This window comes from Ipomoea triloba, chromosome 2 (assembly GCF_003576645.1).
Source record: "Ipomoea triloba cultivar NCNSP0323 chromosome 2, ASM357664v1".
Lineage (NCBI taxonomy): Eukaryota > Viridiplantae > Streptophyta > Magnoliopsida > Solanales > Convolvulaceae > Ipomoea > Ipomoea triloba.
Window position 1 is genome coordinate 3,249,284 of NC_044917.1, and position 9,956 is coordinate 3,259,239.

General features: G+C 39.7%; 3 protein-coding genes across 4 annotated transcripts; 1 reads left to right on the top strand and 2 right to left on the bottom strand.

Moving 5' to 3' along the window:
- Positions 1-542: 542 nt before the first annotated feature.
- On the top strand, positions 543-4,677 carry LOC116009941 (pentatricopeptide repeat-containing protein At3g59040). Its single transcript, XM_031249152.1, has 7 exons — positions 543-671; positions 1,239-1,554; positions 1,968-2,258; positions 2,780-3,028; positions 3,260-3,384; positions 3,672-3,770; positions 3,954-4,677. The coding sequence occupies exons 1-7, from the start codon at positions 607-609 to the stop codon at positions 4,534-4,536; spliced, it is 1,728 nt and encodes a 575-aa protein (XP_031105012.1). The 5' UTR covers positions 543-606; the 3' UTR covers positions 4,537-4,677.
- Positions 4,678-4,709: 32 nt separating this feature from the next.
- LOC116009942 (N-acetyl-D-glucosamine kinase-like) lies at positions 4,710-7,547 on the bottom strand. Of its 2 annotated transcripts, none has more exons than XM_031249153.1 (7): positions 7,026-7,547; positions 6,328-6,475; positions 6,010-6,201; positions 5,769-5,912; positions 5,516-5,685; positions 5,231-5,361; positions 4,710-5,149 (listed from the first exon to the last, which is right to left on the bottom strand). In XM_031249153.1, exons 1-7 carry the CDS (start codon positions 7,264-7,266, stop codon positions 5,057-5,059), a joined length of 1,119 nt encoding a protein of 372 aa, XP_031105013.1. In that variant the 5' UTR covers positions 7,267-7,547; the 3' UTR covers positions 4,710-5,056. The 2 variants fall into 2 exon arrangements, with proteins under 2 accessions (XP_031105013.1, XP_031105014.1); XM_031249154.1 differs by having other exon boundaries at positions 5,769-5,897; positions 7,026-7,530.
- Positions 7,548-9,185: 1,638 nt separating this feature from the next.
- LOC116010076 (heavy metal-associated isoprenylated plant protein 6-like) lies at positions 9,186-9,956 on the bottom strand. The gene has a single exon (XM_031249340.1). The coding sequence runs from the start codon at positions 9,954-9,956 to the stop codon at positions 9,186-9,188; it is 771 nt and encodes a 256-aa protein (XP_031105200.1).

Here is a 9,956-nt window from a genome sequence, read left to right on the forward strand (position 1 = left end):
TTCTAAGAACTAAAGCGATATTTAGGATAAGTTTAATATTTATACCTTTGTGATTTTATTTTCTTTCATATATTATGATAAGGAGTATAAAACAAATATAATTTTAAAATATTACTTATATTCATTTCAATTCTTTAGCATTTATTTTTATTTAATAATAAAAAATAAGATTAAAGTATCATTTCCTTAAGTATTGTTTACTCCATATCTTTTTATTTATTTGAGTTCATACTTTTATTATATTAGTTTTGTAATATAATTTATCAAGATTTGCATCACAAGTCAAAATAACAAATAGCAACATAAATTTTAGTTTTAAAAAACATTATCCATACAAAAAGAAATGTAATGTATTTCTAGAATTTTAATTTTCCTTGTGATGAAAATCATCTATTTTTTAAATATTTAAAAGATGCGGGGTACTTGTATAAGATGCAAAAGTTTGTGGCCGTTTTAGAATAAACACATATTAAAGCCCCTCCCACATATTATAACAGGATAAAAATAAATATCTTTAAAAAAATAAAAAAGATTTCGAAGAAAATCCTTTTACTCCAAAGTGCAGCCTCTCCAGCAAACTGGAAGAGCCGTAAGAAGAAATTGGAAATGCCTCAAGCGTTGATTTTCCTAAAACCATTCATATCTCCGCTATCATCTTCCTCTCTTTTCAGGTTTGCTCTTTATGCGTAACCCGCTTCCCACAAAGCACAAGAATTGAGAAAAAAGAAATAATCTCCTAAATTGTCTTGCTCAAATTTCATGTTTTCAGTACTTCTTTGTAGTATTTGCATAAAAGTCCTGTCTTTTTGTACTATGCAATCGTTTTAGCATCACAGGGTGCTTCTTTATTGCCTTAATGGTTAGTTTTGGGATATGGGTTTGCTTATGTGTCATGTATAGGCAAATTTTACTATGGATGTGGAATATGGATAAATGTTCATTTTTAGTATACTGAATGTTCATTTGTAATGTATTAACGTTTATTTTTACATAGTATACCAAATAATGAACATTCAATGTATACTAAAAATAACCTTATTTCAGTGATTTATGATTCATGGTATAATGATTGGTTGTGTATAGTATATATATGGGCCAACTCTTTTTGGAGTATAATATGTAGTATGTGTTTTGAAATTTTATTGTGTTTCTATGGTATCTGGATGTTAAATTTTGCTGCTTGAACTGAAGCCTGGACTGGTCAAGCAATGATATGAATGCTGTTATCTGAAATGCAGTAAATCGAACGTTAATGGGGATTTTCTGGAAACAAACACGGTCAAGATATGCAAAAGAACAGAGGTAGTGTGCCAGGGAATGTTGGCCCCGAGGAAGTTCATGCAGAGGAGGAAGAAAGTGGAGGTGTTCAAGGATGCTGAGGATGAAGTAGACCAGAAGAACTGGAGGAAACTAATGGGTGAAATTGAGGAATTGGGTTCTGCTGTGTCTGTGCTTAGAAGCCATAGGGTCAAGAATCAGGCACTGCCCAGGGACATGGTTCTCGGGACCTTGGTTAGATTCAAGCAGCTCAAGAAGTGGAATCTCGTTGGTGAGGTATACAAATGCATTTGTTCATGCTCTAACTTTAGTAATTTGGTATTGCCTTCACGGAGGGTTTCAGTTAGAATAACGAGCCCTCTCTTTATAGTGTTTTCCTTGTTCAAGCTTCCATGGTAGAACGCTTTTAAAGAGTCATGAAACATTCTAGCAGAATCTAGCAGTGCTATGCCTGTTTTAGGGTTGAACTTCCTAGCTCCGGAGCTATATAATTATTTTGTCTACTTCGTTCACCAATTAGACATAAAATGAAGCTCACAACACGGTGTACAATTAAGCAGCTGATAGAATTCTAATCGAATAGTATTGGCCTATTGGGGAGATTTAAGATTGAAATTTCTACTCAACTCCTTGTGTTGGTTTTGCTTGTGTGTTTTTAAACTCATTTTACAATAATGATCTTGTTTTAGATTCTTGAATGGCTTCGGACGCAACATTGGTGGAACTTTAATGAAATGGACTTTCTAATGCTTATCACGGCTTGTGGGAAACAAGGGGACTTCAATAAAGCCGAAAGGGTTTTAAGCTACATGAATAAGAGGGGATATCCACAAAGTGTGATATCTCACACTGCTCTTATTGAAGCATATGGAAGGGGAGGTCAATACAGCAAAGCAGAAGCAATATTTCGAAGAATGCAATCTTCGGGGCCTGAACCTTCTGCGATAACGTATCAAATAATCCTCAAAACCTTTGTTCAGGTAGTTATTTACTGTCTGTACATATTTAGACTTCGCTACTACCTACAAACACTTTCTTTAAGGAACTGTACTAGTGCTGATTAGATTTTTTATTAACATCAAATACATGAAAACTCTAGTAAGTCCTTTGCATATGCTCTGGTCAGTCAGTCAGTGACTAGTAATTAAGTTGTGAATTCTAAGAAATGACCAAAAACTCCAAAATCTGATTGTCATGTTTTATCTCCTCCGAAGTCCAAAAGAAGAATTATATCATGATTGCATTTCTTATTTATACCCCCCCGTCTTGTGACTCTAGCAGGCAAAGGGCCACAAGGAAGCCACTAGGCCGCTCTCACTGGGAGTCGAACTTGGAACCTTGTGGTTACCAAACCAACACTCTGACTAACTTGGTTGGGGTTGGCCGTTTGCTTTATATTATGGGGTCATATTATCATATACGGAGTATGAATTATTTTGTTTCTATAAAATGGGGTCATCTTATCATATATGGTTTTAGTATAAACAAGAAGCTATTTCAGGGTGACAAGTATGAAGAAGCTGAAGAAGTCTTCGAAACTCTTTTAAACATGGAGGCTCCTCCCCTAAAACCAGACCAAAAAATGTTTCACATGATGATCTACATGTACAAGAAGGCAAGAGACTATAAGAAAGCTCATAAGCTATTTGCACTAATGGCTGAGCGAGGGGTTCCTCAAAATACAGTTACATATAATAGCTTGATGTCATTTGGAACCGACTATAAGGAGGTTGCAAAAATCTATGATCAGGTAAATTCGAAAGTATATATCATTCGCTTCTTTGTTCAGTACTATAGTAGTACTGTAAATTACTGGTCTTTGTATATTCCTTTAATCGTGCTGGAAAAATTTCTGCTCAGTTTATCTTTTCTTGTATTCACTCTCTGTTTACACACACACACGCGCGCTCTTTCATTCGTTTTCTATTATTTCTTGTACACAATTGCTTTACCCGCATTTGAAGTAAATGCTCGATTTCAGATGCAAAGAGCTGGTCTTCGGCCTGATGTTGTAAGCTATGCCCTACTGATTAGTGCATATGGAAAGGCTAGAAGAGAAGAAGAAGCATTAGCTGTTTTTGAAGAAATGCTTGATGCTGGTGTTAGGTAAATAGTTTTGTGAAAATTGAGAAACTAAATGCTGACTTGTTTTTCTGGTGGCTGAACTTCGTTGGCTTCAGATTCATTCGAGTAAATTGTGCTTGATAGTTTAACCAGTTGCTTCTCACATATGGATGATAGAAATTACCGGATGGCAATTTGCAATTCTGTTTTATGATGTGTACCTAACATGCCGTGTTTTTAGAAATCTAGAAATCTTTTGAACTACGATGCTGTTTCTCTTTCTTGTTGTCAACCGTGAAGGTAAAACATTAGTATGTTTCCCTTTTCAGGCCAACACAGAAAGCTTACAACATCTTACTCGATGCATTTGCAATCTCGGGAATGGTGGAACAAGCTCGGGTTGTCTTTAAAAGCATGCGAAGGGACAGGTGACTCTTTGTTATCATACTAATTATTATACATGCGTTTTACATTTTCACAAGGTTTCACTATCGCCTTCTACTTTTGACTACTTTCTCCCTGCTTAAAGAAGAGCAACCGAAAGTTTTGTTCTGCATCCATTTGTATTTTCAAGGTTATAGCGTTTGTAATGTTTCTCCCTCGAAATGCAGGTGTAGTCCTGATCTTTGCTCCTACACGACTATGCTATCTGCGTATGTAAATGCTTCGGATATGGAAGGGGCCGAGAAATTCTTTAGGAGAATAAAACAAGATGGATTTGAACCCAGTGTAGTGACATATGGGACACTTATCAAAGGATATGCAAAGGCAAACAATCTCGAGAAAATGATGGAGAAATACGAAGAAATGCGGGTCTCTGGTATCGAGGCCAACCAAACCATCTTCACCACGATCATGGATGCATACGGTAGGAACAAGGATTTCGGGAGCGCTGTTGCTTGGTTCAACGAGATGGCGTCTTGTGGCATTCCCCCTGACCAGAAAGCAAAGAACATTCTCTTGTCTCTCGCGAAAACAACAGAAGAGCAGACAGAAGCTAACGAGCTCGTGGGAAACATAAACGGGACAAAGGTAGTTGAAGGTATCCCCGGCTTCACTGACAACAACGAAGAAAACACTGACAACGATGATGACAATGAAGAAGACGGAGAAGTAACCGACGGTTATAGCAACTACGATGATGATGGCGGCGATAGCTCTGCAGACAGGTCAGATGAGCTTGTTACTGTGTAGTGAGCATCAAAACATGAGGTGGTGGTATTATACATTGTAAATTTGGCATTCATTTTGGTTGTGAAAATGAAATTTTTCGAATGCAAATTGTCGAGTGATTATATGTTCTATGTCAAACAGTTGAAAACCGGGTGCCAATAACTTATCGGTCCTAAACCCCGACATTACAGTTGTATTAACAATCATTTTACTATTTAATCTGGCAAAAAATACATAACAAAATATTACAATACAACATAGATTCCTTATAGGGAATGAGAGAGGTGTGCTTGAGAATTACAATTACAGCACTGCATTAGGGGGATGTGACTCACAGATACCTCAAATCTCCAAACAACAAAGGGAAGCAACAAACATATGACAGAGGTTTGGTGTGCTCAAATGGAGCAAAGCTAAGCTAAGGCCCAAGAAAAAAGGAGCAAAAAAGGGGTTCCTTTCTCAGTTTCGCGGCGTTTGATGTTTCATTTTGTACTTGTATCTATACAGCTGATGAATCTTTCCCCAGATACCTGTTTTGATGTTAATGTATCTGCTGAACCTCTGCAAACATGTTCTGAGAATGTCGGACCGAATAGTTCCAAGCAAGCAAAGCAGCACCAACAGCAGGCTCCACCTGAGGAACAAGAAACAGATATCAGTAGCTGTTAGCTGATTGGGTAAGAAGGTATGATTAGTTGATAACATTAACACTTACTGTGGGGCGAATTGGGAAGGCCCCGGGGAAGTCCTTCGATATACACTTGATTACTTCTTGCCCGATATCCCATCTCTTGTTGGCTTCAAGAACACCGCCAACCATGACAAGGGGGAAATGGTCATTTCCATCTACGCAAATGCAGAGGCCGGTTAGCTACTAATTGAAAGATCAGTCGCTGTCAAGAATCCAAAATGTAGGAAATACGCCTTCTCGAGGAAGAGGTAAAGGTGCAAATCAAGGAAAATCGACATACAAAAGCAACGAGCAATATTAATTCCGCACCTTTACCACACAGGCCTAGTCTCTGAACAACAGCTTTGACACTCGAGGCCAACTCGTGAACTGCATCTTGCAATATGTTATTAGCTACTTGATCACCTCCCTCTGCACACGACACGACAAATGGAACGAGAGCTGCAATCCGGGCCCAAGATGGATCCGAGTACGTCCACCTATCAATGGTTCACAAGTTTCAGAGTAGCATAGAGCGCAAACACTTGTTGAGTACAATGATTTTCAAGTTTTCAGCAAATACCCGATAAGTTCATCAGCAGAAGAAAGGCTCAATGCCTTTAAAATACTCGATGTGAGAGCAGTATATGGGCCTCGACCATCATGCTCTCGGATAATAGCAGACAATGCCTGTGCTGCTATACCATATCCACTGCAAGTGATCAGACTAAACGCTTCAGTTTAACTTAAAGAACCAAAAATGTAATACAAACACGAGCACTCTTATAATGCAGAAGGCGGTGTGACACCTAAAAAGCACGTACCTTCCCCAATCACCTAAAATCGGTCCTGCACCAGCAGCTCGGGCATCCCTCCCGTCTTCTGTAAACCCGTATGCAATTGTTCCTGTACCCGCAATTAGGACACACCCATGGAGCTTTCCCATTGTTCCGCTTGCTAGAGCTGCTACAGCATCATTCTCAACAAATAAACTAGCGTTTTTGGGGAATATTTCCCTAACATATAAAGACAAAGAAAAAACAATTAGATCCAAATGAATGCTGAACCGAATAAAACACCAGCAAGACAATGACATTTAAATACAATGCCACAAGCTAAATGGAATTCAGAGATGATCACACCTTAGCCAGTCCACTATCCTTTCCTGATCTGTTTGATGGTTAACACCTGATACAGCTAAACAAACGGCTCGAACAGCAGACCGGGTTGAGCCTGCCTTTGAAAGAGCATCTGCCATAACTTGTTCTAAGGTCTCTCGAGCAGCCATTTCTATGAACATAAAAAAGCATGTAGACGCTTAATTCTGGAGCAAGATTGTGTCTTTATCAATTCAAAAGAAAGAAAGAAAAAAAAAAAAAAAAAACAGTCCCCATGAAATTCACCAAGCTGTCAGCTTATAAATTAACAATGATAATTATCCGCACAAACACTTCAGTTAGTCCTGAGTAGTAAATTGTAAGTAAAAACACATGATTAAGCCTTGTAAAGCACAAAATATGGTGGCCTCCTCATGAGTACTTGTCCTCCTATCTAATAGACCGGTAAAATACCATGATTTAACGCTCAATTATTCTGTTGAGCCACAATTCTCCTCCTATAAACAACTGAATTATTATGTCGAGCCATGGGGCTAGGAAATTTCGTTTTTTGTGCGCAATTGCACAATTAACAATGATAATCCCTTCTCTACAAGAATAAATTATAACAAATATTCAGATTATGGGTACTAACAATTAGACATTCAAAATTCAATTTGACAAAACTAGAGCATTTTATTGGACTGCATTCACACACACAAACACTGGAGAAGAAGAAGTACCGCCGACACTATTGTGGTTGGAGCAGCCGGCGACGGCACGGGCGAGGATGGGAGGAGGGTCGGCGCGGGAAATAGTCGTCGGAGAAGGACGGAGCGGCATACAAACGCAGACGGTGGAAGTAGTCCCGCCGTCCAATCCCAGTATCACTTCCCCAAACCCATACCCACCATCGTCTCCGGGAGCCACTCCCCGCATTTCGTTCTCGAAATCCCAAATCTCCCCATTCCGGTGCCTCTTCATCCCGTATCTGTTCTTGTGACGACCCAGCTTTCAAGAATTGCAGCGCTTCTAACAGACTTGAGAGAGAGAGAGAGAGAGAGCAGTGCGTTGTGAGCGAAAACGATGGCAGATTATGGAGAAGAAAAAGAGGGAAACATGGATATATTTAACCTGATTAGTGAAAAAAAACAAATGGGAATAGCCTTTCATGAATGGGATAATACTTAGAATAGAATATTGGGACGGCAATGTGCGTCCAAGAGCAAGAGGTTGATGGGTGTGCCGTGCGCGATTAATTTGACGGCTGGTTTGCTTACGCCATACCAGAGTTTTGTCATGTAGCGTCTGTGCTTTTTGCAATCCCATATCAGGACTGCAGATTAAACTAAGCATCCTCCATTATTATTTCACCTCTCAAAAAATAAATAAAGAAAAGAAAGAAAGAAAGAAAGAAAGAAGGAATAGTTGGTATAGGCCGGCATCCTTGAGTGAAAATGGAGGAGAAATCTGCGGTTATTGCTGTTAAAGAAATGCAAAAACCATAGGGAATAGAAGTCAATCGGGTATCTCCCTGCATCTCTATGCCTGTATTTTTGTTGTTGTTTATATTTCTTGCTGGGAATTTCACTCAAAGATGCCATTTTTACATTTTTTTTTCCTGGATTTTCTATATGGTGACTAGAAATGGAAAGGGTATGGAATTAGTGTGAAGTTTTCAGCTTTTTCAGTACTGGGATCAAGTTAGCTGATTGTTTTGGGTTTTCTATTAACGATTTTACAGACTGCAGAATGCACATATGTATGTTCTCTTTGCCTTATCTCCCCTTTGTTAATTTACGTTGTATATGCAGATTGTTGTTCCATTTGACTCGATTGTGGGAGAGAATTGAAGTAATGGGGTTGTATCTTAGGAGAGAGAATGACAAAATATAAAAGAAGATGACAGAAATGATTATTGATCCTAATTGAGTATTTAGATGCCTCAATATACTAAGCTCTGTTTTTTGCCCACAAAAGGCGAAATTCTCTCGCCCCAAGGGCCCCACTCTCCAACTGGACAAGATAGTAGAAGGATAAATCACGGGCCCATTAGATGGGGGGACTAGTGTCTGGTGCTCACAAGGAGCTCACCGCATTGAGTGTAACTCCCACACTGTAGCTGCTGAGGCTCGATGCTCCTGGCTTTATTTCATCATTGTTATGGTTAGCATTCTAGCATATTTTTGTGTTTTGAAGAAGCTTTTGGTACAATGCTCTATCTGTTGAATAACAGCAAATCTATCTGTGTATATATAGCAGCATTCATAATAAGATGCTGGTGATAGTTTCAAGTTTATGACACAATTTGTCAGTCAAGTCCAACCCTTGAATCAAGCTCATGTGGAATCATGTTAAATTATGCATTTTGATGAAATTGGTTGCAGCTTTTCCGACGACACTCATCTTAACACAAGCCATTTCTTGGCATTCTTGTTTGGTACAATTCATTGTCTGTAGAGATGTTTGTATATGGGGCTTTATCATGTAGATACATGATTGTTTGATGTTTGTCCTGGTTCTCGTTTTTGGTGGTTGATTGTACATATGGACTTGTTCTTCTTTCGGTTTGCAATTACTGATATTATTCTAATGGTTTTTGCTGTTAGTGTCTTCACAGTTCATCTTCTTGCTTTCACTGCCTAGCCCCATGCCCCTGCCCTTTTTCACTTCCTTAATCGCACTTGGTTTAACCATTGTTCATCTTCTCGGTTTCATGTCATTTTTTATGTTAAATGTTTGAATCTAGTAGTTGAGTATGAAGTCGAGAACTAAAAATAGAAATGCCACTACACTATATGGACAAAATTGTACACTTTATAGAAGAAACCATATATAGCGTGCTGAATAGGAAAGACAGACACATAGTGCACACACAAACGTAACGTGCCTAGCTCACTGGTTTACATAATTGTGCAGCTGTTAGGATTTTCGTCGCTAAACATGCTGGGGTATGTATTAGCCCTGACCGGTGCTGGCTGTGGAGGCTGTGAGGGTGTTGATGGTTCATAATCAGATGGCACGGGAGGTGCAGATGGAAAACCGAATTGCCATGGCGGGGCTGGTCCTGGTGGGGAAACATTGCGCCCAAAGGCTACCCCCGGGGAGTGCCAGTGACAGCAGTTATTGTGGCTGTTCATACCACAACTCTCGAAATATCCATTGCCATGAAAACAACCGTGGTGGCCCGGGCTAGGAGGAGGGAGCACGAGGGGTTTAGCATCATCACGGGCACTGCTAATCTCTGCAACACTACCATTCTTGAAACCGAACTTTATTGTGCTGGTCACTTCCACAGTCTGCAGCCCTGGAATCTCAGACAACTGTCCCGGGTTTTCCATGATGTCCTGATAACTCATCAGGGGCTTAATCCCCTTCAACGATCGTGTTACAATCTCTACATCTTTACCACGATCCCTGATAGTGGTGGGAGAAGCGGGAGAGCCTTGCTCCCACAGAAGCTCGGCTTTTCTCCCGAGCTTCTCCAGCATCGTGAGAATCGTGGGAGGATCAACCGTGCCAGTAATGAGAACATGCCCCTGCTTTGCATCCACCCGAACCGAATGCACCCCCTGCACTTTCAGCAGCATCTGTTTCAGCTTCTTTTCGCAACCGTTGCAGTGGATCTTCAGCTTCAGAGCAAAGGTTGTTGGAGCAACCAGAGACAGAGACAT